This window comes from Macrosteles quadrilineatus, unplaced genomic scaffold (assembly GCF_028750875.1).
Source record: "Macrosteles quadrilineatus isolate MER2022 unplaced genomic scaffold, UCM_ALF_1.0 Scaffold_8__2_contigs__length_117827958, whole genome shotgun sequence".
Taxonomy (NCBI): domain Eukaryota; kingdom Metazoa; phylum Arthropoda; class Insecta; order Hemiptera; family Cicadellidae; genus Macrosteles; species Macrosteles quadrilineatus.
This window is the reverse complement of record NW_026542601.1, coordinates 5663969-5691302: the sequence shown is the minus strand read 5'-3', so window position 1 is coordinate 5691302 and position 27334 is coordinate 5663969. Positions and strand designations below refer to the sequence as shown.

General features: G+C 36.0%; 2 protein-coding genes across 3 annotated transcripts in view; both read left to right on the top strand.

Moving 5' to 3' along the window:
* LOC129001661 (ryanodine receptor) overlaps nt 1-13407 on the top strand; it is a 168616-nt gene extending 155209 nt beyond the window's left edge. The window contains exons 80-95 of one of the 2 annotated variants that reach the window (XM_054429036.1): nt 222-424; nt 721-924; nt 1282-1449; nt 2318-2467; nt 2715-2841; nt 4581-4700; nt 5475-5616; nt 5934-6070; nt 6527-6657; nt 7475-7630; nt 8382-8442; nt 9018-9164; nt 10248-10379; nt 11206-11362; nt 12056-12221; nt 13138-13407. In XM_054429036.1, coding sequence (XP_054285011.1) covers nt 222-424; nt 721-924; nt 1282-1449; nt 2318-2467; nt 2715-2841; nt 4581-4700; nt 5475-5616; nt 5934-6070; nt 6527-6657; nt 7475-7630; nt 8382-8442; nt 9018-9164; nt 10248-10379; nt 11206-11362; nt 12056-12221; nt 13138-13291 — 2355 coding nt within the window. In that variant the 3' untranslated portion in view covers nt 13292-13407. The remainder of the gene's footprint in view (nt 1-221; nt 425-720; nt 925-1281; nt 1450-2317; nt 2468-2714; nt 2842-4580; nt 4701-5474; nt 5617-5933; nt 6071-6526; nt 6658-7474; nt 7631-8381; nt 8443-9017; nt 9165-10247; nt 10380-11205; nt 11363-12055; nt 12222-13137) is intronic. The other variant, XM_054429037.1, reaches the window with a different exon arrangement.
* A 3843-nt stretch (nt 13408-17250) lies between these two features.
* On the top strand, nt 17251-27194 carry LOC128999654 (UDP-glycosyltransferase UGT5-like). Its single transcript, XM_054426269.1, has 6 exons — nt 17251-17324; nt 22864-23108; nt 23883-24475; nt 25299-25518; nt 25976-26195; nt 26680-27194. The coding sequence occupies exons 2-6, from the start codon at nt 22871-22873 to the stop codon at nt 26990-26992; spliced, it is 1584 nt and encodes a 527-aa protein (XP_054282244.1). The 5' UTR covers nt 17251-17324; nt 22864-22870; the 3' UTR covers nt 26993-27194.
* The last annotated feature ends 140 nt before the right edge of the window (nt 27195-27334 follow it).

Here is a 27334-nt window from a genome sequence, read left to right as displayed (position 1 = left end):
TTGTTATTTTTCAAATGTTTCTCAAATATTGAATGAATTTTTTCATTACAGGTTGAAATCAAATTGATGTAATCTTGATGCTGTTTGATGACAATAAGACTTTAAAAATACCATCGATGTTGACGGTTTTTACATCAATTTTACTTAGTATTTGTGCTATTTATAGTATAAGATATTCCCCACCGAGCTGTAGTCCTTTCACCTCGTGTCTCTGTTCCCAGGAGTCAAAGAGGGCGTTCTTTTACTCTATCGTAACAGAGGGTGGAGACAAGGAGAAGCTGGAGGCGTTCGTTAACTTCTGCGAGGACGCCATCTTTGAGATGCAGCACGCCAGTGGACTGATGGCAGTGGATGACGGAGGCGGTGGTGGTGGCAAGGCGAGGAAGGCAGCGTATGCCTACATGGCTGAAGATGAAGATGAGAAGTGAGTAGGCCACTCATACACCAGCATACAGTAAAACCTATCTATCTTGGTTCATAGAAATCTACAGTTTTTTTTTACATTATTTTTAATGTAACCTTAAAATCTACAACTATATTTTCAAATATATTCCTTCAAATAATAAAGTGTTATTTTCAGAACTTTTTATCTATCAGGGTTTAAAATCATATGTATACATCAAACTCTCAGTAATCCGACACATACAGGGAAAAACTTACCGTTTTAGTGGTCCTCTAATATTTATCTGAAATTTTTTCATGCAAATATTTTGGTTTCAGGAACGCTAAGGACCCAATCAGAAGGAGTTTGACAGCTGTGAAGGACGGACTATACTTTTTGCTGGGTATGTTCTCTCCCTCCAACATAAAGGCCAAGATCGGGGAAATGCAGCAAATGACACCAGTAGAACTCTTGCTCGGGTTTTTCAAAATCTTTTTCTACATGTTCTACTACGCTGGTTACAGTGTTTCTGTTGTACTCAAGTAAGTATTTTTTTAAAGTTTTGTAATCATAATAATTTCCTATGTATAACACTACTTTACTGCTGTATGAAGACCACCCCTTTAAAAGTGCAGGCTAGGTTAGTTTGAGGTATTTAAGTGTTTCCCAACTGGGCTCCTCCTCAGAAGACAATATTTTGCACAACACTTAGTCGTATGTAGGTAATCATGGATAGAACATGTTTATTTTAAATTATTTAACTAATCTAACTTGCCAATTCTCACTAAATTTTACTAATTTTACGTAAATGCTATTATTCATAGTCAGTAGTTATTTAAGTCAGTAGTTTTTATTAAGTATAACTAACAAAAGAATCACATTATTTTGCGATTTGACAGATACATCGGTGGTCTGATCATGTCTCTGATGAGAGGACCAGTGGTTGAGGAGCCCGTAGTGGAGGTGGTAGAAGAGGGGAGGATCGGACCTTTGCGAGTGTTACCAGCGTTACCTCCCTCGGACGAAGGCAACGCTCAAGGCGATGGAGGCAAGGACGACACAGGACAGTGAGTAACATTAAGTATTGTTTTGTATGTTTAACTAAATGAGTCAAAGAAAATAGATAAGACACTAGAAAAATTACTTGTCATTTAACCATGAACTAAACTTGACTAACTGTACGTAAGTTAATAAAAATATATAGTTATAAATAATGACATGGCTGTACAATTTAAACCAAAAACGTTATAAAAAAAAAATATTCAGACCTACATAAAACGGAATATGAGATCAATACATCATTGAATCAATACTTAGATTTAAATCACGCTTTTAAGTTTGAACTCGCCAATGGAATCTCAAAACTGAAACTTTTCCAAAGTTCTTGTGGTTTTAAGATTTGAGACTCTGAAACATCAATTAATTTATTGATTTATTCTAAGAATAATAATTAACTCATTTGATTTTTTTGCCAGTAAATTCTGCAATTCACTTTTAAGGAACACTTGACTATAACTTAGGCTAGAAGTATGCTCCAAGGTCACGTATTAGAGTTATTTAGAAAATTCATCGTACACAAATATAATTTGTTTGAATATTATAAGATCATCTGACCAAGTAGTTTCAATTTCATTCAAGCGCCATGTCAAATAAAATCCATACAACTTTTTTTACAAAAATGAGCAACTATTGTTTGCAAGTGTCATTGACGCAAGACTAGGAATTAGGTAAATTGGTCAATGGTTAACTTTGGCCAAAAGTCATGAGGCATCTTGAAGAAAATCAATAAAACATTCATTACATTTAGTTCAATTGTTACTCTGAAGATAGTAAATAAATTGATTCCAAAGTAAATCTTACATTTTATTTGAGCAGTCCAACAGGGTGTCATACTGTTGTATTGTATCTTTTTGATTAGTTTTTCATGTTAAACAGGACTAGAGCTCACGAAGGCTCCCCACCATCACCTGGTGGTGAAGGAGAGGGAGGAGAACCACTGCCTGAAGGTGAAGGAGGGGAAGAGCACAAGGCTGAAGGAGAAGGTGGCGAAGGAACTCCGCACATCACACTGGCTGACCTGCTTGGGTGAGTTGCTTTGAGTTTATAACAATAACTTATATTATAACTTTCTATTGAGATCTAACAAAGTATTAGTTATTGACTTGTCTGTTGTAGACATCCCATCTATTAGGAGCTGTAAACAATTTTCCACTTAGATTAAAATCATACAGTATAGAGATTTGTTCCTCGTCAACAATCCCATTCATCCCTGGTGGTAGGAAGCTTATCTGGTGTCCTGACCATTGCCTGTATGTGGTTGTACTTTGTGCAGAGGAGAAGCTGCGCGTAGAGAAGCCGCAGCTGTGGCCGAGGTCGCTGCACAACAACAAGCTGTCATGGCTGCAGTGGAGGCCGAGACCAAGCAAGAAGTGTCCACCGAGCCTTCAGCCATATCTCAGGTACCAGAACTCCCACGAGCTTGAAATTATATAAACACACTCTTTTAACACTATCATTCAATTTTATATACTTAAAATAGACCCACTAGAACCAGCTGTAGCAGATTTTAAAGTGTACGTATGTAGTAGGGATGGACGGGTCCCGAAATTTCGGGAATTTTTCGGGAAAAAAATATTCCCGATTATCGGGACGGGATTACAATTGACTCGGGAATTTTTCGGGACGGGATTTGGTCCGATCGTCGGCGATTTTTCCGCTTCGCGAGTGCCGATAACGCCGTTATTGCGAGCGATAGGTCCGCGAACGCAGGAGACGAAGTCATTTCGACGATTACGCCGTGACCGCGGAGTCATAACGACGATCGTGCCGTGGCCGCGATTATTGGACCGACGATCGCACCGTGACCGCGAGTCATAACGACGATCGGGCTGTGACCGCGGAGTCATACCGACAGTCACGCCGTGACCGCGGAGTCATAACGACGATCGCGCCGTGACCGCGAAGTCCTACCGACGATCGCGCTGTGACCACGAGTCATACCGACGATCACGCCATGACCGCGAGTCATACCGACGATCGCGCCGTGACCGCGGAGTCCTACCGACGATCGCGCCGTGACCGTGGAGTCTTGCGTGGAGTCCAACCGACGATCGCGCCGTGACCGCGAAGTCCTACCGACGATCGCGCTGTGACCACGAGTCATACCAACGATCACGCCATGACCGCGAGTCATACCGACGATCGCGCCGTGACCGCGAGTCATACCGACGATCGCGCCGTGACCGCGAGTCATACCGACGATCGCGCCGTGACCGCGAGTCATACCGACGATCGCGCCGTGACCGCGAGTCATACCGACGATCGCGCCGTGACCGCGGAGTCCTACCGACGATCGCGCCGTTACCGCGGAGTCATACTGACAATCATGCCGTGATGGCGAATCATACCGACGATCACGACGTGACCGTGGAGTCCTACCGACGATCACGACGTGACCGTAGAGTCCTACCGACGATCGCGCCGTGACCGCGGAGTCATGCTGACGATCGAGCCGTGATCGCGAGTCATACCGACGATCATGCCGTGATCGCGAGTCATACCGACGATAACCCCGTGACCGCGGAGTCATACCGGCGATCGCGCCGTGACCGCGAGTCATACCGACGATCGCGCCGTGACCGCGAGTCATACCGACGATAACCCCGTGACCGCGGAGTCATTCCGACGATCGCGCCGTGACTGCGAGTCATACCGACGATCGCGCTGTGACCGCGAGTCATGACGACGATTGCGCCGTGACCGTGAGTCATACAGGCGATCACCCCGTGACCGGGAGTCACAAGTTTCTATAGGTACCTGTAAATTGTTACCCATTTTTTGATTTTATAGATCAGTGCCACAAATGGTAAAAATTGATTTCGTATGTCTTTTTTGGTAACTGCAATACAGTACTTTCTTTTTATGCACAGAAAAAAAATCCCGTCCCGTCCCGTCCCGAAAATCGGGAAGGAAATAAAAATCCCGTCCCGTCCCGTCCCGAACTGAAAATTCAATCCCGTCCATCCCTAGTATGTAGATGAATCAGCCTGCCACTCACTAGATGTGCTGTTGTAAAATAACACTCTTTTTCACTCTTATTTTAGACACTTTGATATTTTATGTGTATCAAAAGATATTAAAGCTTATAATAAGTGGTAGTTTCACAAACATGGTACTATAGTTTGGATGTATTTTCCAGATTGATTTCAACAGCTACACTCAGCGTATTGTGAGTTACCTTGCTAGGAACTTCTACAATCTCAAGTATGTCGCCTTGGTTTTGGCCTTCTGTATCAACTTCATCTTGCTCTTCTACAAGGTAAAAATTGTAAATGTAGAGAATGTGTGTAATTTAAATTCTAACTCCTTTTCGGCCTTTAAGAATATGCATACAATGGGAATTGTCATTATTACAGAATATTTACATGCTAACTCCACAGCAAATAAAATCACAATAACCAAATTAGCACACATCAAACAAAAGTACAGCAAGCCAATGTCACACATTTTCAAGTTAGAAAATTGAAAATTTAACTACATTTTCTTGTAGAATTGTAAGGAAATTTTCAATTTGTATAGGTACTAGAAAAGCCAGAGGTGCTCATAAACTGAATATTTTTTATCCAGTTGGTTCCAGGCTTTACAACACAGTTTAGTTTTTAGGAATTCATAGCAACTTCATATTTAGCAAATTCAAATTAGAATAAGATAGAGTTTTTTTCACCTTAACAATTGCAATTGGTAGATTTAACCTGTTCTTTTTATTCTTATCATAAACTTAAATTTGTCAGATTTTTTTTCACATTACTTCAAGCTATACCTAGGGATTGTGGCATTATCACTTAAGATAAAATCGATTGGCGGGATTTGAACGTGGGACCTCAGGGGCCGAAGTCCCCTGTTCTACCACTAGACCAGCTCGCTCCCCTGTCATAAACTATTAAAAACCGTGACAAAAGTCTGTGATCACTGAGCATTTAAAGCAATACTTAGTAAAAAGCAATTACTTATTAAATATCAATGTCATGGTGTGCTGTATTGGATTTTTACTAAGATCTCCTCTCAAATCCTGGGTGGTGTTGTGCTTGTGTAGGTAACGACGTTGGGAGAGGATGATGACGGAGCCGCAGAGCCAGGGTCTGTAGAGGAGTTGATGGAAGAGCTGATCCAAGGTAGTGGCAGTGGAGCTGGTGCTGAGGACGACGGCGGGGATGGCTTAGGCAGTGGTGAAGAAGGTACAATGTAACACAATGATAATCACTAAGAAATTTGAATAACTTTTATATCAGAAAAACTGTTTTGCCAAACAAAATCAATTTCTAAAGGGAAAAATGTACTGTTAATTTCTTTTACTCCAACAGACTCTTTTTTGCCCAATTTATGGAAAAACTGCTGAATCCTGTAAAATATGTTTTGAAATAGCTGATTTTAGCGAATTTCCCATATAGGGTATAAGCTGTTACCAAATAAAAGCTATTATAAAATATTTACGTTGGGCTCTTAAACATGCTCTCTGACTTTTCATCAGTCTTGACTTGTTTGTGGTTTCCAGGAGGTGATGAAGAAGACCCCATAGAACTTGTGCATGTAGATGAAGACTTCTACTACATGGCACATGTGATGAGGTTGATGGCATGCCTTCACTCTTTGGTGTCTCTGGCCATGTTGATTGCTTACTACCATCTCAAGGTGATCATTTTAATGTCTCTTTTCACTATAAATCACATTGGCAGTTTTCACTCATAAAATTTTGCAACAGAAGACGGCTTTTTAATTTGTGAATCAGAAGAGACAAAATAATTCCAAACGTTCTGAGCCTTCCACATCATGTTTTAACAAGTAAAAGTTTGAAAATACCTGTAGTAATGTCAAGATACTGTTTTGAGTTAAGCGACCACGGTTTCCTATCCAAAAGTTCATTTTCAAGCAGGATACCATGTTTAAAAATCCTCCTCGTCTATGGTGTTAGTGAACAGTCGTCACAAATAAAGACTAAAATGTAAATAAACAGACAAAAACCATTCACTTAACATTTGCCAGACAATGAGACAGAAGTGAAGATAGTTTATTTTGAGTACCAATTTGTTCTAGAAGGTTGTTGTATTTATATTTTCTCTCTACAACTTGTGTCGCTGTTCCTGTCAGGTTCCGCTGGCTATTTTCAAACGTGAGAAGGAGATTGCAAGACGGCTGGAATTTGATGGCTTGTACGTCGTGGAACAACCAGAAGATGATGATATCAAGGCTCATTGGGACAAACTGGTCATATCTGCCAAGTAAGTTCAATATTTTCTAAGTACAATAGTCTAAATCTGACCCTCAATCATCCAATCATTCGACTTATGTGGACGATCAAGTACCATGATATTGTGTACTGTTTCCATGTGATGTGACTGTACAAAGTACACCGTAACAAGACAATCCCTTCGGCCACCATAGTTGTACAGTGATCGGAAGATTTGCGTTGAGCTTTTGAAGCCTTATTTCATTTAGGTACCATGTATGTTTATGTACCTATTTTGCATCCTACTATAGATTTAAAATACCACAATTTTTTAACTTTTCATACCTTTTTGTTACTCCAAGTCTTATTGTGACCAGAAACCTCTGTAAACCTGTGGTTTTGTGGACATGTACCACTCTAACTTTATGTTATTGTATTTTAGTTGATTTTTTACTGTGCTGATATTTTCTTTTTTTTATGATGAGTCAAAAGTACGGTTCTGCAAGTCCCTGATATTTTTGGTTTGATTCGGGCCAACAGTTGGCCTGTGTGATCCATTCACGGTCGACTGTTATTTTCACCATCGTAGAAAGTTTTGCCAAAAATCTGCAATTTAAAATTTACGATTTTGCAGCAGTTATTTGCAATGGGAAGTCTACACTAATGTAAAAAAGCCAAGGGTAGAATTAAGAATTTAGTCCTTTCCTTTTAAGAATTTTTGATAACCTAATTGGTTTTTCTGAGAAAAAATGTGTTCAAGTTACAAATTATTTTACAAATCTTACCTTGCCTCGCATTCATACTATAGGCTAAAACTATTATTGTACCTGATTGATTCATAATAAACTGTACATTTTTTCTTAATGCAGATCATTTCCGGTCAACTACTGGGACAAATTTGTTAAGAAGAAGGTGCGGCAAAAGTACAGTGAATCTTATGACTTTGACTCAATCAGTAACTTGCTTGGAATGGAGAAGACATCATTCAGCATGGAAACTGAAGAGAGCACTGGCCTTATTAGCTTGTGAGTAACTCGTGGCTTATGAGGTAAAAGTGGTTAAAAATGGCCATTCACTTGCAAAGATTGATAATAATGCTTTAAGGTTTAAGGCCTTTGGGTTAAAGGCTAATGAGGCCAACAAGGATGGAGGAAAGAGAATTCCGGCACAATAAACACATGACATTACACTCTAGACAAATACACAATACACACAATCACAATACACTATAGACAAAAGTTAAAATATTTTTCTGTAAGGTTTGAATTGAAAAGAAATGTTTGTCGATTTCAGTTGGACTTCCTGAACACTATTGTTCCTGAAGACTCTCTCTTTCCAACTCAAACCTCCCTGCTAGTGACTGGGTTATCTTATAATTTGTGTGTAAAGTGTAAAGTTGTGGTGTCTTGACAGACTGTTTACAGTGCTCGCCTGGTAATCAGATAGTTGCAGGTTCGATTAAAGTCAATCAATAACTTTTCAATGTTTTGAGACTGGAATTTATCATTGGGCTATTGCTATTAATAATGATTGCGGCTTAAGAAACAGCTGTTCTAAGTACGTAACAAACTTAAATAAACTTGACATCATTGTACACTCATCCTTTATGTTTACATCAGTTAATTTGTATTTCAGGAGTTTGTATGAGAGTTAATATTTATCTGAAGTATTGAAGATTTTTACAAATCATGCTTTTGTAAAGACAAGTATGCTAGCCCATAAATGTTGTTTTATAAGTTGACACACTTAAACGATAATGATTTCCTCTTGTTTCAGTATCCTCAACATAGACTGGAGATACCAAGTATGGAAAGCAGGAGTTACCATCACAGATAATGTAAGTAAATAATTTGGCTTGCTGTTATTTTATACCAAAGAAAACCAACTGTGTATGAGAAAGGTTTTACCTACGACCGTTTTTTAAACTAGCCATTTAAATTTAATTCTTAGAATTGAAAAATTCTCTTAACCGCATTGTTTACTTACTTTACCGCACTTGTGTGGTAAAGTAAGGCCAGAAGCAATTAAACTCTTTGAAAAACTTGCACAATGATAAAATTGCGTCGCGGAGTGGTGTTCAAGAAATTATGCCTGATCCTGATATAGTTTTTTTTATATTAACAACTTTTAGGAAAGTAACTTTAACATAACTAACTTCAGGGGCGAAAAGATTATTGGGCCTAGGGACACTAAAATTCTAAATCCAGCCCTGATCATTCTTGACCTTTGAGTGTACAATTCTACGATTCACTGACTTTTCCCAGTAATCAAAATTTAAGTATAATTATTCCCAGTTTCGCAGTCAGCTACACATACTGTAGCTTTACAACACAGTAACATTCCCTCTCAGCACTCTGGTGTATACGTGAGTTTGTGCCTCAGATTCTAAATTATCTTATTGAATATTTTCAGGCCTTCCTCTACAGCTTGTGGTATTTTGTGTTCTCTGTCTTCGGGAACTTCAATAACTTCTTCTTTGCTGCCCATTTGCTTGATGTTGCCGTTGGTTTCAAAACTCTGCGTACGATCTTGCAGTCTGTAACTCACAACGGAAAACAGGTGAGAAAACCAAAAGAAGATTATACAAATGAAGTGTGTTACTATAGTTTATAGTAACGGTACTGGACTCATTGGATCGTTAAGGCTCAATATAATCAATCCAGTGTTGCAAGCGATATTCTGAGTTGAATAATAAAGATCTTAAATTAATTACTGAGCCAAACCACATCCATATCACAGCCATTTTGATGATCTAATATTTCTAATGCATCTAATTATTAATTAATAAGGAAAAGAACACTGAAAACTTCCACTCCTACCTAAAGGGTACGAGTGTGCTCTAAAGTATAATTTACATACTAAGCTGAAATAATTAATAGTTCCCTAACCCCTTAATCCCCCCTTCCTGAAAAATTAGAACATATTATAAAATTGCTTAATAAACTAAGGAAGACTTATCCATTCGGCGATGGAGTTCAGCCTTGACCATGGCGCCTACACCCTCTTGACTACGGAACACGACTGTCCTCTGTCTCTGCGCTTCCTACCCCCTCCCCCGTTCTCCAGCAGTCAGCTGATCTTTACCGTCTGATGCGTCGCCGCTGTGACGCAAGCGTCACACAAAGCAATATACAAAGAAATATTACAAAGCATTCTGCAAACTTTATTTACGATCAATAGATTTGACTTTTGTAGTTGCGCAGTATGTTTTAGCGAAAGATTTTTTTTTTTTAAAACCATTACTATTTTAACGTTTTAAGTCTCATTTTTATACAAACATTTTTATTTAAATTTGATGAAAAAAAGGTTGAAACAGAATATAACTAAATTACTTATCTTGGCAATTTCTACAAGATAATTATTTAAAATCTACTGTTAGAACAGCATTTTGTTCACTGTCAATGTTTAGTTTTGTTCATTTGTGTCATAAAAAATATACTGAAGACTTTCCGTGATCTGGACTTTAACTTTGCCAAATTACCACAAATCCTCAATTTCCAAGTCCTGTCAATAAGAGTTTTGCTATATTTCCATTAATTTATTTCAATTATAGCAGAAATACCGATAAAATTGAGTATCAAAAAGAATTATTTTTATCTGTGCTAAAAACTGAGTGATTCCTTACTGAGCTGTTTGTTTTAGTTGGTGTTGACAGTAATGCTACTTACCATCATTGTATACATATACACCGTCATTGCCTTCAACTTCTTCCGCAAATTCTACATCCAAGAAGAAGACGAATCAGTGGATAAAAAATGTCATGATATGTTAACGGTGAGTTTAAAGATCCCTTACTTGTTACTTGGTACCTGCTGGCCTGGTAAATTCTATTGCAAACGTATGCCTCCGTGTTGAAGCCTGTGTAATTTTGTTCTTATGTTTTCTGTTTATGCATACAGTAGTATAAAATATGTTTGATGATTCATTGACACTTAGTCACCCCCATAACACAGACTTTGCTTGATCTGGACAGCCATTTGACACCAGTTCCGCCAATGTAGCCAATTGTGTAAAAGTTGTGTGAGTGTAATGGCACTGGCTATAATATTAATATTAAATTAATATATTATTCAACTACTAAATAAAGTTTAAATGCAAAACAGACATTTAAAATCTAAAACACCAATTGTTTTAGGGCTTGACGATTATTGTTTTATTTTTAAATTATGTATTCCTATGTTTTTTTATGTGTTTTAATATATACAAGATAATGGAACAACCACCAAATGACCAGTCTTTCGTCATACCACCAGGACTTTCATCAATCAGTCAATTTACAACCCAATCAGTTTGGATTAAAGTGTTTACTGTATCTCACAGTAGATATCAGTTTTGCTTGATTACCAAAAATGCCAAAGCACTGAGTACTTTGTTAAAATTTCCTCTTCTAATGGGAAAGGTGAAATTCTACTTTGATATTCAAAAGAAAATTTTTACGAGCTTGCTCAACTCACCCGATTAGAGCTTATTGCCTGATAACTTGCCAAATGCGCCCGTCAACTATTGAATGTGACTCGGACTGTTGTACATCAGATGAACGGGGTTTTACTATAATGTTGTGTTATGAATTTAGGATTATCTGGAATTGTTTCTGTTTCAGTGTTTTGTGTTCCACTTGTACAAGGGTGTGAGAGCTGGAGGTGGTATTGGTGACGAGATCGAACCTCCAGACGGAGACGACTATGAAGTTTACCGCATCATGTTCGACATCACCTTCTTCTTCTTTGTCATTGTCATTCTGCTAGCTATCATTCAGGGTATGTTGATATTTATGTAAAAAATAGCTCAATAGCTAAGAAGTTAGTTACTGCCACCAATATGTATATTGGTTAATTTATCATATTTTCATCAAACTTTTAACAATTAAAGGTTTCTGTTTCCTAAATTAACGGTCGGAACAATTTTTTGTTATACACTTTATCTATGTAATGTGTAATCCGTTTCATGCTGCAGCAAATTGGGCGAATCCTAAGTTATGAATGTAAGCTATTTCAAAACTCTTACTTCAAAATTTTCCACCATGACGGATTTGTAAATAGTTGACATTTTGACCTGAAGACTTTGTACAATAACCTATGTACAATTCTGACAGTCCAATGGTTTGAATATTACATTATGAAAATTAAGCGTTTAACCCATAAAACATCAAAGTGCCTATTCTCAGATCATGAATTCATTCACCCAATTGAATATAATTAAAATTGCAGTTGGATATTAAACTGTTCATCAACGATTAGTTAAAATTGTCAATCAACACACATCATAGGGTTTAGAGTTACCCTACGAATCCTAAAATTTTGCAGGCTAGATGCTTGTGCATGCCACACCCCGGACTAATCCTCCTCCCTCCTACCCCCCTCACCCTTTACAGTCAGTTATTAAACAACGCTAAATGACAGGTTTTATATTTGTTTCCCATAGCACTAACCCTGTGATTGGTTCTGTTTCAGGTTTGATCATTGACGCCTTTGGAGAGTTGAGAGACCAGCTTGAGAGTGTCAAGGAAGACATGGAGTCCAACTGTTTCATCTGTGGCATCGGGAAGGACTACTTTGACAAAGTTCCTCACGGGTTTGACACTCACGTGCAACAGGAGCACAATCTGGCTAACTACATGTGAGTTGGTTTATATGTTACACTCAAACTCCAAATTAGGACAGTGTTTGAAATTTTTACCCACTTCGCGATATTGACGGAGTGAAATACTCACATACCGTAGTGGGCATTTTATTTGGACATTGGTCAAAGTGAATTGCCCAGAATAAATGCTAAAGTCCCAAAGTTCGTCAGAGATACCCACAATGTGGTGTGGGCAAAAGTGAACATCTAGCTGTTTGTATTTTTAGTTTGCACAAACGCTGATGTATGTTTTTCACAGACCAGGTTTGCAGGTTCCCAACATTCAACATGGTTTATTTTGGATTTGCTTAATCCCCACGACCGCTTTGTTGTGGGCATTCAAGTAAATAAGTTGAACCAAAACCTGTGCAGTAGTAACCCAACTATCAGGATCAGACCATTCAGACCCCAACTGGATAATAGGGGTTTTAAGACAAAGGTCTTTAAATATTTTAAAAATTAGTTTATAATCAAATTTCATTGTATACAGACCATGCAAGCACATTGAACACAGCAGTAAAAACAAACTAATATCTTTTAAGGGCAATCACTGACAGGCAAGACAGTGATTAGTCAGTTGACTCAAAACCTATCGATAGATACCACACTACAGACTCTCTGCATGATAGATGCAATTGGCACACATTAAAATGTGTAACAGATTACAAAACACTGCAATAAACTTAATTTTTTCCGGTCAATTTTATATATTTTTTTCTCTTTGAGGTGTTCCGAGTAATTGCTGATCAAGATTGGCGTTTGAATTAATTGGAGTTGTACTGTTTAAAAAACCATTGTAAACTTGATACAGTTACTGATCAAACTGTTGAATACATATCTGATCAAAGAATTATTACAAATGTTTTACAATGCATCATTACATAGAATAACAATAATGTTTTGTTTGTGACAGGTTCTTCCTTATGCACTTGATCAATAAGCCAGACACTGAATACACTGGTCAAGAGACTTATGTATGGAACATGTATCAACAACGTTGCTGGGACTTCTTCCCGGTCGGAGACTGCTTCCGCAAACAGTATGAGGACGAGCTGGGTGGCGGCTAAGCATTTCTTCTTCTCTTCACCCTCTGTCGGTCCTACTCTCGCTGAGCCCTTGTAAAAAGCCTACCTTCTATTTGTAAATTGAACGAATTTATATTAAACTGTTTTCTAAAACTTTATGTGCTGAGTTTTATTACCGACTGATTTGAATCAGTCCTTGGGCGTGTCAAGCCCCATGTGACCTTTTGTGCTGCTCATTTTCAAGCTCAGAGCCTGTCAAACTAATGAAAGTACGAGTGAAGGGCGATTGTCGAATCATTGATTGTGGATGTGACATGATGATAGAGACAAGATGCTTGGATGAATTACTCAACGTTGTTGTTCTTACTATGAGGCTCATTGAGCCGCACGGGTTTCCTAGTATTATATAATGTCAGACAACTTGGGAAATAACATGTGAACAGAGAAAATAAATGAATAAATGTAGAAAAAGGTGTTGGTAGTTACAGCTGGTTTATTAATTGTATTTAACTTGTTAACACATGTTATGATTATTGTTTGTTGTTTATATTTCAATTTACCTAGGTTTTTGTACATTTTTCTAGTGAAATATAGTTTGGCACCGCTACAAATATAGTATTGTCGTTTTTTAAAGCTGATCCAATGCTAATAATTGATGTTATAATAGTTCATCTCATATTTTATAGTTTATATTTTATAGTTGTACCTGTGCTTTGCGACGGGAAGAGGACGCGAAATAGAACCATTTTGATCTTCACATCTGTTGTATGAAATCGTTACACGTCCGCCATCGCTTTCGGAATCAAAATTCAACAATTGGACTTTATAGAAACGTTTGTAGCTTTTAAATCTGCCAAGCAGTAAAACCTGTCAATATGGTTTTGATTAAGTTTAAATCTTGTGTAGGCTGATATAAGAAAAACTTACCAAATTTCCGAATAACATTTTACATGATATACCTTCATCCCCCTTATTTAAATATCTTTTTTATTTTTTACATTTTATATTTCAATCTATAAATGTTCAAAACCGCTATGTATTAAACTTAAATGAAACATTTTTAGGTCAATCTTTTAAAAATTGAATCACAAATCCTTCCATTTTCACTCGCAATAAATCATTAGCAACACTAACATGAGCTGTTATTATAAGCTTTAGAAATATGGTTGTGCCTTATGAATAGTATTTTTAAATGGTAAAGAAACGATATGTATTACTAAAAAAGTAAAATCAATCATAAATTTAGCTCCTCATACAGCTATGGTTCCAAAAAATTGTAATTTGAAATTCCCATGTTATTCTTATAGAGAAAATGAAAACTGTTGTAGTTTACTTGTTTATGGATATATATTAATAAAATTTGGGAAATTTATTTATTTCATCCTATACTATTGACGTATGGTCAAAAACACGTTTTACCTTCACTGTAGGAGCAATTCCAAGCACTCTTTAAATCTAATCTATATATTAATTTGAAACTGTTTTTCTTTGTGACAGCTATTTTGAGAGAACGGCTGGGCGTAGAAACTAGGTAGAGGTGTCTAAAGAAAGGTCCCGGTCTGTAGATGAGCCATCAAAAGAGAAACATGGAGAATTCCCTCGGGGCTCTGCCCCAGTGGCCTTTAAATTCCCATCCCATGTTATTCTTATGGAGGAAAACGAGGGTTTTGTCACAGCTAATTTGAGAGAACGGCTGGGCGTAGAAACATGGTAGGGGTGTCTAAAGAAAGGTATTGGTCAGTAGGTGAGCCCTCAAAAGATAAACGAGGTAAATTTCCTTGGGGCTCTGCCCCAGAGGCCTTTAAAGTTCACTCTGCAATGTTGTTTACATTTCAACCATATGGATAATTTTACACTACTTTTAATGAACCAGCTGTTAATATTAAAATTGTATTCAAATGAAACTGTCAAAATTAAATGTTTACATTATTATTTATGATTTTAAATGGAGTCTCCACTGCATGGCAAGTTTTTTTATAGTTTCAACAAAATGATGAATTTATGATACGTTTGAAATGTTTTGTTCAAAAATCTATGCTTTATTGTTCTTAGAAAATTTTAAATTATGAAATAAGTGTGACATATCAATTTCAAAGGAACATATAACTATTCCTTATCGGGTTAGCTTATATACAAGGTTGGCACTTGCCTTTTTTTCCTACTTTCAATCATCATTTATTTTTAAATTCAAGAAAGAACACCTGAGATTCATTTATTGGTATAAAAGTTTTTGGTAATCGGGTTGAAAATTGTGTCATAGACGAGTACGTTGAGGATGAGAGCTGTGTTCAAGTTTTGGAATAGACTAACTACGGAGTATGTTTCATCTATGGTTTTGGTAAGTAGGTGAACTAATGTCAATTCAGGTATTAAAAAAATTTGTACACAGTTTTTACTTTGATGTACACATGTAGCTAGGTCGAACAACGCATCTAAACCTCACTACATAGAAAACATTCGGAAACACAACAGTGTCATCACATCTCATCGCATTTGCATAATTTGTTACCAAGGCTGGACTAGGTTATGGATTTAGGATTTGGTTCCGCAAATGTTCAAGATTTGTGATAAAATTTCCTACAATTATGGTTAATTCCAATCCACGAAATACATGCACAGCTTTATGTGATTTATATGGCCAAGGCAAAACTACCCCACAAGTTAATGAATTATCAAGTAAGAACAGGATGATTAAATACATGGGTCGATGTGGCAAGAGAAGGAATTAAAATTGCTGAGATCGAAGTAAGAATCTTACTGCTTTCTAGAGAACCAGATATTTTTATCAAACAAAAAACTGATTTAATATGCTGATAGAATTCTGTATTTGTATGACCAAAGATGAAGATTACTTATAAATCAGGATACAATCTGAATGATTTTCCTAAAGCAGATGGAATTAGTGGTTAGTAATAAAATTGACTCTTTCCGTAACATAATAGACTAATTATATGAACTCATTCTCCCATATAGTAAAAGTGGCTTTGGTATGAAACAAACTCATGAACAAACAATTATAAGACTCGTAAAAAACCCTTAGGGCAACCTAAAGCCGATAAAAAGGTAGGAAATATTGTGTTAAACGAATTCATCAATCACGTTTTTTAGGGAACACAATCGTCATACTTATTAATGCTTATCCTCCCTTCGTTTAACTAAGATTTTAATGACTTCACTCTATCCATCGTAGTTAGCTGAATTTACATAAAACCTCAAGATTAACCGTCGATTTTGACGGGGTTCCACTAGTGTTATTTAAATTGGGAATGGGTATGTCTTTTTTACGGAAATATTTTAGTAAAAATGTAATCAGACAAGTTAAAAATTCGCTTAGTCTGCAGGTTTGCTGCGGCAGGAGTATTTAAAATTAGTATTTTCTTCCAGAATATTATTTTATTAATATTCCATTTCATGGCTTCATTTTCAGACACCGGAGTATTTAGAGTCGTTTTGCATTGATGTGGTTGTGCTTTTAACATGCTAACTGCCCTTTCACATCCTCAATGTTCAAGTTGACGTGTCCGATCTGGCCGCTGACTGCTGAGGTTCTTCTCTACGCTCCGGATTGATGTGATTAATAGTCTCATACTCATAGTCCAAATGTCCACGTTGACATAATTAGTTTCCCTACACACGCGTCACACAATTATTTATTATGATTTCTGCTGGCTGGTGAGCAGTTTACCGTTTTTGATTGTTTCTACACTCATGCACACCACATGGAAACACCTTGTGACACTTTCGGCAATCAAAAAAAAAGTTCTTTTTTACCAGCTGCCACCAAAGCACATCTTCCACATGTCGACATTTTTGTAATAAGAAAAAAGAACCAAAGCCGAATTCAACACCAAAATATGAATGAAACCTCGAAAGTCAGAAATATACGCTTTAACTAACTTGACGGAGGGGGTATACGGATGATGGACTACTATCTAGCGGAGGTCAGAGGGCAAATGTCAGCTCGCATCGGCAGCCAGATAAGAACTGAATAAGAAGAATAAGAACTGTATGAGCCGGATCCTCCGGATAAGAGCATCGAGCATCTTCCTTCAGTCATAGTTCTTCGCTTCTCCTGGTAAGTGGATACTAGAGTTAGCTCTTTCATATTCTAAAGTGCTTTCCATTCTATTGTATTCTGTTCTATTCCTCTTCCTATCTTTGACTATTGATCAATGGTCATGGAATGATAGTATCCACCAATGGTCAATGGATCTATTTTACTGAGTTTGAAAATTTTTATTTTTTGGACTTGTTGAACAGAGCAAGCGAAGCTCTTAAATATACTACTTTCCTGCTTTTGTTTTCCCCATACTCCTCCTGAACAACTGAAGTGATCGTCATGAAATTTAGCACAGTCATAGTAACCAATTATGGGAAAGTATAAATCTGAAATTGTACAAATCGGACTATAGGGCTTTTCTCTATATGTATATAGAAATAATAAAAAATAAAGGTTCTATAGGCATTTTCATTTCATATAACTTTAATAATTTAAGTAGGTACAATACATAAATACAGGAATGGCGTCAAGAGTAATTTAATAAAACTAACTTAACTAAAATACTCATCATTATCATGCATGGCGTAACAACATACTATCAATATTAATAGCTTTTCAGCTTCAATAAAGTAAAACAAGCAGTGCAATATGAAAGTTTATACATGAAAATATCAAAATTAAAATAATAGATAAAATTATTTTAAACCAAAAGCTTCAATTTTAATGAAATAAAACAATTAATAACTTATAGAACTAAAAATCTTCAAAGGAGTACATAGCTTACATACATACATAATATTACATAGATAAAAAACCTTTTCAATTTTGGTTTAAATTTATTTTTGGACGTTTTTTCTAATTTGATTTCTTTAGGAAGTTTATTATAAAATTTGGAACCGGCATATTTAGGTGTCTTAAAGTTGCAGAGTATGCATGAGCCTCGATTTCTAGTAAAGTAATTGTGATAGTCTCCAATAAGTTGTAATTCATTAAATTTGTCTTTTAACTGTTTTATAGACATACATTCCATAAACAGTCATAATATTCTCAGTTTTAAAATGTTCCTTGACTGAAATGAAGTTCTGTGTTTTCAATTGCATAAAATTCCAATAGCTTTCTTTAGATTTTTTAGAATTGATTTTAATTTTTTCTTTTTTTGCTACACCATAAAGTGTAACTCCAAATTATATGATTGAATGTATGTGTGAAAAATATATAATTTTTAAAGGTTCATTTTCACATATGGGCTTTAATCTTGTTAGCGCTATGACCAGATGAAATTTTAGAAAGTAACTGATCAATATGATGATTCCACATCAAATGTCCATCAATTTGTAATCCTAAGAATTTGATTTGGTCTTTATTTTGAATTGTGTTGTTAGACAACAGAGCATCAAAATTGAATTTTGTTGTAGCATAGATAAAACATACTCCCTTAGTAGATTTCTCATCCTTATGGAACAGCTGAAGACAATTTTATTGTTAGTTCTGTACGGTTTTCTGTAGAGGTCGTGTTTTGTTTACAATTTGTTTCCCGTTATTACAGCCATTTAAAACCTCGTTTAACCAAATAATACGATCTAATCATAAACAATAACCTGTCCCCTAGTTATATAACCAAACAGTAAAGCACAAATCATGAAACTAACCCTAAAATAATAGAAACAAAGTTTCGTCGACACTACCACCCATATGTCACGTACATGAACTAGACACGAAAAACGTGCTTCAAAATTTACAATGGGATGAGAAGTCTACTTGTGTTGGCTAGTCTATGGTTGTAGGTAGGCCTAATCCATAACTACAATTTTTGGCAGATTTTGCAGTTTGTTTTTTCCTGGTTGGAAATACATAAAATTAGTGTTATCTGTGTTCAAACGCAAATTTTTCGAATAAAAAAACTGTTAAGTAATAATATATCAGAATTGGCCTTGACTTCAAGTTCAGCTTACGGTTCTGCGGCTATTTTTAAAATTCCATCATCAGCATATAGACAAAGTTTGCATAAAATCACTGAGTTGCAGGAAATTTCTCAAATAAAAGATGAATATAAGAGGGCCTAGGATTGATCCCCTCCCCATATTTTACTTCCCGAATACAAGAATTACGAGACATTTTGGAAGCGAGACACACTGTTGGGCAAGTAGCCAAGGTCAAGGTCAATTGACATGTCGCTTGGTCTGGCTGAAAAAGCACGCGATATTGAAAAAATTACAAATACTAATGAAACATACAATGAAGACGCAAAATCTAATATAAGGTATTTTCCTCTTTACATTTTACACAAATAACATTACGGTACAATAGTTTATTGAATTCACCGAAACATCACCAAATACAACTGATAACCCCATTTCCGTATGGATGTAAACAAAGTTGTATCATGGCCATCTGTTTTGATGTAAACAAATGTAAACTTGCAAAGTTCAGATGATTGCCAACAGAATTCAGTACAAACTATAAAATTTAAAAGCCTGGAGCTTTTACGGGATATCATCGCAAAAGGCACATCTAAAGGATAAGAGTTTTAAGTTGATACCCAATATGCCTATACAGTAAAAATAAATATTTAAGGGTTTATTTGCTGCACAAAAATCAAAAAAGCCTTTTAATGATAGGTATAGGAGTGAAAATTTAAAAACGTACGTTTTCAGGAAAAGCACTTTGCAAATTTTTTTCCCCTTTTTTCAAAAATTTTATTATTTTTTTTATTTCATTAACATTTGAAGTTTCATAAAATGTCCATGGTAACGCAATATCTTTGGTAGTTTTCTTTTTAAAGAGCATCTTTCGTAAAAAAACACAAAATCCTGTCACGACCATAACGGACGTTTAAATGAATATTAAAAATAGTTAATATTATTTTTATAACTATGTTTTGCTATAAACTAATTTACTTTTATGACCATTATACAATAAAAAGGTCACTGAGCTTTTGGTATATTTGGTCTTTCTAGAAAAAAATTAAAAAAACTAAAAAAAATAGAAAAAAGCCAATAAATCTTTTTAAGTTTGTATAACTCCGAAAAAACTTACCTGAGACCCAAAAAATCGTTATGTTTGTATAGAGGTGTGCTTCTTTTGTGTATAAAACATTGAAATATGACGATATTTTAATTTTTGAAATTTTTATGATAGAAATCATAAACGTGATGGTCAGGGACAAGCGGTACGGTCGTGAATTCTCTGGAATAATCAAAATCTTTCTAAACAATCCTTCAATTAGACTGTTAGTTATAATAAAACTATGTGTTTCAATTGAACTTAACTGTTCAATTTACAATTATATTAAAGTTATTGTCACGACCAAACACACTATAATCCATAAGGCTGGATTGGTCGTGAAAAAAACCGCGATGGTCGTGAAACTTTGGTCGTGAAATTACGTGTTATTTGGCTCTGTTCTGGCGGTAGCCCTGCACCTCATGTTCGAGGATACAAAGTGGACTTCTAGGTTAATCTAGCAATTGAAATGTCTTATAAACAAAAATTAACACCATGTCTACTTCATCGAATGACTACGTACGGTCATGGACACACCAAAATTACAAAAAACACAATCTTTCCTTTATTAATCTTGTAATTCCTCCTTTCAACTCAAAACGACCGGCACTACAATCCTGACGTACACCCCGAACTAGTCTATAAAACCAACTGACTCCATCGACGCCAGGCTTGCCACTGTCGTGCTCCAAAGTTGAAAATTTTTCCCAAATGGTCGTGACGCCAAATCGAGGGACAGACTTATTTTGTCATGGTAGTCAGTCTGCAATGACAATAAAATTATAATATGCTCCTTTTTTGTAAGTTTAATAACCATTGATGACATAAACATGTGGCTTTATATATTTCGGCATGAATTATTAGTCTAAAAACAGCGTGAAAGTTGGAAAATGTACCCTAGGGACACGTCATGGTCGTGAATTTCGAGACTTTAAAAATACGAAAAAAATACCTAGATCCTATTTAAAACCAAATAAATGTGTGTAACATGTTGCCCCCGTCCCAAAAAATATTAAAACACATAATAATAAACTATAACTCCAGTATCTACGAAGTAAAAGGCCAGGGACATGAAAACGTACGTTTTTAAATTTTCACTCATAGATTTAGGTTAATCGAGTACCTAGGTTTACTGCTACAAGGGAGTTAAGTGTGTTTTTAGTAAAATATTAATAGATTAGTATAAAAAAAATAAATTTGCCAAGTTTGATAAAAAATATATCCATAAACAAGGAAACTATTTTACAAAATTCTCCTTAAGAATAACATGGGAATTTTTGGTTAGTAGTTTTTGAGATACAGTGAGTCAGTATGAGTGGTATTTTGACTTTCATATATAGATAAGTATGTGTATCAGTTATTACAATAACCCAAGTAAAATGCATTCCTTTTTGATGAAATTTTGTACAAATGTTTAAGCCTACATTTATTCAAACGAGATCGCAAACCAGAATGACGTGATCGGACAAAGAGAACAGTAGGGATCCCTTTTATATTTACTGTACTGCGCTGAAAACCATTTAATGCATTACTTAAATTTGTTTTTATTTTTAAATTGTGATTATTCAAACAACATTAACACTGTACTCTTTTTATCAGACCACATCTGCACAATCGTCAATTTATACATCTACACTGTTCTTACATACACGAAAGCTAATTTAAATGAGTTTTCCACCAGGCAGGACTACCATTCACACCAGGGCATAAAATAGCATGTTAACTGGGTGACACAAGTGTCGCCCAATGCTGAGATTTTGTCGCCCAGTGGCTATGGGTGGTGCCGGCATATTTTGTTTAGGCCTATTGATTCTCATTTTAAATCTATTGGCATTTACAAAGTATTAAAAAAAAACATTTTGTAAATATTTTAGAGTATTGAGCTATAATTTTGGCCCAAGAGGTTGTGAAGGGATTCTTGGCCTGTTACAACGTTCTAGAATACTTAATTAAGAGATTATAAGAAGTATTTAAAAGCAAACATAATCGAAAAATTCATTAAAAGATACGTAGAAATGTGAGATTTTCACTTTAATTTATGTACAAATTTCCCCAGACCCCCCATTTTCATGGGGATATTCCATACCCCCGGACTCCCCAGTAAGTCCGGCGCCACTGTCGTCCAGTGTAAATCCCTTAAAATATGCTCTGATTCACACTTTACAAGAAGGAAAAACAGCTGGACATATAACATCATAGACACAAGTAATTCCTTAAAATTAAATTGTGTAAAATATTTTAAAACAAGCTGCCTGAGCTTCTCAAGGCAGCCAGCCTTTCTCTTTCCACTTTCAAATCAAAAATGTTTAATTGGCTCTTGGCAAATCAGTTTTATAGAATTAAAGAATCTAGAAAACGAAATAGAAGTTGATTGAACGGCTAATTCAAACTAGTTTTATTTTTTATTTATACTTTAGAACTCTTTAGAACTTAATGACTCTTAGCTTTATGTATTATATATTTATACTTGTTTCTATTCTAATGTAACTTGACAATGCCTATTCATTTTGTACGTGGTCAATGGCAATAAACTGTTCTTATTCTTCTTATTCTTACTCTGCCATGTCACACATGTCACCATGACTTAGTCTTTAGTCACATATGTCTGTAGATCTACCATGAACATCATCTTAATGCTGCTCCTGATGTCTTACGGAGGTCCTGCCATGTCAGCCAGGATCCTTGCTGTCCTGCCAATCCCTGTCAGGAGTCATCACATCCTGTTTAACGCCGTGCTGAGGACACTGGCGCAGGCAGGACATCAGGTCGTCAAATACAGTGGTCTACCAGCCGACCAGGAGGTGGATAACCTAACTGTCATTCACATGGACAACATGCAACCAGTTGATAAATCAAGTGCGTATTTCAAATACGGTAACAAAACCATCAGTAACAATATTTGGTATGTAATGTAAACTTAATTCGAAGAATACTTATCGATCCCCCATTTAAAATATTCTTGCTATATCTAACGCCTTTGCCACATCACGTTGGCTAGACAAGACATCAGAGAAGGAAGGTAAAAAGGAAACAAGTCTATGAGACAACCATCACTTTCAGCTCTAGTATGTTGTGTCAGAAATATACTTGTGCAATGAAGAGCCTAAGCTGCAAGAATTCTGTGCAGAAATTCCTATTGCACAGGATATAGGTTCTTCCTCCACCATAAGTGTTGTAGCAGGGCTACAAGAGGGCGAATGAGGTGGTGTTAGACTTTTCCCTGGACACCAGCGACTATTTCAGACACCCCTTACTTAGGAGTACAATTAAGTGTTTCTTCTGTACCTTCCTTTTCTCTGTGACGAGACAAATACAATAGATTCACCTTACATAGATATTAGCAACCAATATGAAAAAGATTGTTTGACTTCTGGTTATAACCTAAGAGAAGTTTATAAAATTTAGAAATCCACATAAATAACAGAGAAAAGATTAGTTTACATCCGTGCACTCATATGTTAGACTACCAACTTGAAACACACATTTCAACAGGATTAAAACTTGACCAAACTACTTTCACTTTATTCAAAATTTTCAATATATTCTTATCAATTTGAAACCTCTAGCTACTTGTTAATGTCATTTTATGCAGTATGTTTTATTGTCTTAATCTACCCTGTTTTGTTGCAGTGACCAAAGAAACGCTGGAGACATGGTTAAACACGAATCCAGTAGGATGTACCCCATTTTTTTGGAAGAAATGGTTTTTGATTATGAAAAATATTAAAAATAACAAAGATTTTCAGCAGCTTCTTAAATCAGATGAAAAGTTTGATTTGATATTTTTGGAAGCGTTTTATGCCCAAGAATCACTTTTTGCCCTTGGTCACAAGTTCAAAGCTCCCATAATCAATCTTCAACCATTCGGAGCTTTCAGTCTTGTAAACAGAGCTAGTGGGAATTCTCTCAACCTTGCGTACATTCCTGATTGGCCTTTTCCATTCTCAAATCACATGTCCTTCTATGAGAGGACACTCAATGCTTACTCAATTTTGAGTACGCTGTTTCAATACTACTACTATTTGTTTCCCTCGCAAGATCAGTTTACGAGGGAGTTGTTTAACGACTCTTCGCTACCTCCACTGTCAGAATTGATGCAGAACTGGCTGGCCTTGACTTTTTCAAATGAGCATCCTCATGTTCACTATGTGCAGCCGTACACCCCCAACATCATTCCGATCGGTGGAATACATCTGGCCAAGGAGCAGAACCCACTTCCTGAGGTGAGTATTCAGAACTTACTGCTGAGGTTGTAGCAATATCATTGGTAATGCTGTATTGTCATGCAATACACCGGGACGATAAAATCAAATTATAATTACGATACGGGTTATTACAATGAAATTATTCAAGAATGAAATACAATAGTTTTCTGGTCAAATTAATCCAGTGCAGTAAAATTTTTATTCAGATGATAACAGCTTATTAGTATGAAATAAATACTTTCACAATATGTCCATAAAGAAGCAAACTACAAGAGTTTATTTTATTCATTATTCCTATGAATAAGGTGGGAATTTTAAATTGACAGGTTTGAATTTTTTATGTAACCATTAGACGGACAACAGCATTTCAACATACTAAGTGAATATAAATGTAAAGTACTAAGTAAACAAGACCCTTGTAACTGGTTTGAAAAAAGTGTTTAATTTATTTCACCCCATAAAACCCACTGTTAAACCTTATTCCCAGAGTTTGATCAAGCTGGTTTGCGAGCTCTTTAGAATAAAAGTAAGGTTACATGTTTGTAACAAATTTCCTAAAAATTGGATGTTTTTTACAATAAAGAATTAAAGAATTGTGCTTACAGACACATACCATGAGACCTACCATAGCTTTAAATTTCTTATATGGGAAATGAAAGTTAGGAGTAACTTTGATGTAGACTGTGGAACTTACTCTGTATTGCTCAGAAATATAAAACCCTACCCTTACATACAATAATTAATAATGGTCTTTTCAACTAAGAAATGGAAGGTTTATCACCTAACTTTGTAGATACAAGAGTGAAAATTTTTTGGGTTAATTCCTTATAATATTTTCTAGGAAATGAAAAGGTTCCTGGATAAGGCATCTGAAGGAGTTGTATACTTCAGCGTTGGGTCAAAAGTCCCAGACCACCTGCTTGATGAAGAATACTTCAAAAACTTTCTTGCAGCGTTCAGTCGTCTGCCACAAAAAGTATTGTGGAAAACAAAACGCAACCTTCAAAATCTGCCAAAAAATATAATGACATCAGAGTGGGTGCCCCAACAAGATGTTCTGGGTTAGTTTATAATTAATAGGATTCCAACATAATGCAATTTGGAGTTTCTAGTTTAACCACGAAAAGGCCATTCAACCTTGGACTTGAAGAGATGACCACGTTTTGAATTGGTAAAATTGCATCATGTAAGATGTTGGCCAGTTAAGCATGCAGCCATAAGACGGATTAGGACATTTTGTTGTATGGAGTGGATCTGCGAATGTAACTATGAAAAGAACACTCTTCATTGTAAAATTCAATTAAAATAAATTGTCAATTACAAACCAATATATATGATCCGTTTAGTGAATGCAATGAGTTTACGTTTACAGACAATAAATGTCTAAGGTTTGTACAAGAAAGTTATTGGGTTAATTATAGTTCTTTTACCTCTTTGATTATACATGAAAAGTTCATTTGTGATGGTGAACTTTTGCCGTTAAACACCTTTTTTTGTTGAAAGTTCATTTGTGTACAGCTCATCCTAACATGAAAGTGTTCATGACTCACGGAGGGATATTAAGTCAACATGAGGTAATTCGAGCTGGAGTCCCAGTAATCTGCACTCCTTTCCTCGGCGATCAACCCATGAATGCCAAGTTCTACGAGGAGAAAGGAATTGGAGTCATTCTGCCTTTCAAATCCTTATCAGAAGAAACAATCTTGTCAGCACTAAAAAAAGTTCTTGATGATCCCAAGTAAGTGTTTTTTTCTCTAAATTTTTTTTTTCTGTAAATGGTACCACTAGGGGAAATATGTATTCAACACAGGGACCCACTATGGGCTCTCATGGGGCTAACTTTGGGTATGGGTAGGAGCCTTCCTCCACTCCACCATCCCCTCAATCCTCACAACACCAATGGGCGTGGCCAGGGGTTTGGGCTTCAAAGAGAGTGGGGGGGGGGGAGTCATGAAGAGTACCATTTTGTAAATGGTGTATCCGTTGATATGAATGAATGAATAAAAGAGGAATGGAGGTACCGCTCATACCCGACCCTAAGGTCAGCCCTCTAAGAGCCCACATGGGCTCCTGTGCCAGGACATGCCAATTTGTTTGTAAAACTATTCTTAATAATTCCAGCAATGTTTGTGAAATTAATCTTGGAATTCAACAGAAGGATTTTGCTGAGAGTTTAAAATGAGGGTTTTTATAATTTATTAATTTGCTTACTGTGTATCCAGGTACAAGGACAACATGTTGAAGATGTCTATGATCTACCAGGACCGCCCTGTCAGTCCCACAGACACAGTCCTATACTGGGTAGACTATGTCATGCGCCATGCTGGGGCTAAGCATCTTACACCAGCTGCAGCTGCAATGCCCTTCTATCAAGTTTATCTACTGGATGTAATTGGACTTGTTTCTATAGTACTTGTCACAACCTTAACATGTATTTATGTTATCATTAAACGGATTTTAGGAGTGTTTACTAATAATGGACAGTTGAGTAGTCAAAGCAGATTGAAAGGTGAAAGAAGTAAGAAACTGAACTAAAAGTTACACTTTTACAGTCCAAGTAGATTGTTTCCTTTTGGTCTTCGGAAGATGATTGTGTCGTTGTTGAACTGGAGATGAGTTGCATCAAATCCATATTATGTTCAAGCTACATTGAAACTTCAGTTTCAATCTCAATCAAATCTAGACTGTTTAGAGGGCTGCTGGAATTATAGCTATAAATAAATCCACTTACTCTAAATAGATAAATCTTTTCCTTATACTTGTTTTTTTTTATGATCAGTTGTTCTTAATGTAAAAAGACAAATGTATTATTTTCTCTTATTAGTTTTAAGTCAGATTTAACTATGTATTATGTATACATAATAATGTATCCTTTCA

Coding starts and splice junctions, on each gene's coding strand:
- LOC128999654 (XM_054426269.1), top strand. CDS start 22,871: ATGAACATCATCTTAATGCTGCTCCTGATGTCTTACGGAGGTCCTGCC. Junction 23,109..23,882: donor GCAACCAGTTGATAAATCAA/GTGCGTATTTCA, acceptor GTTTTGTTGCAG/TGACCAAAGAAACGCTGGAG. Junction 25,519..25,975: donor GCCCCAACAAGATGTTCTGG/GTTAGTTTATAA, acceptor ATTTGTGTACAG/CTCATCCTAACATGAAAGTG.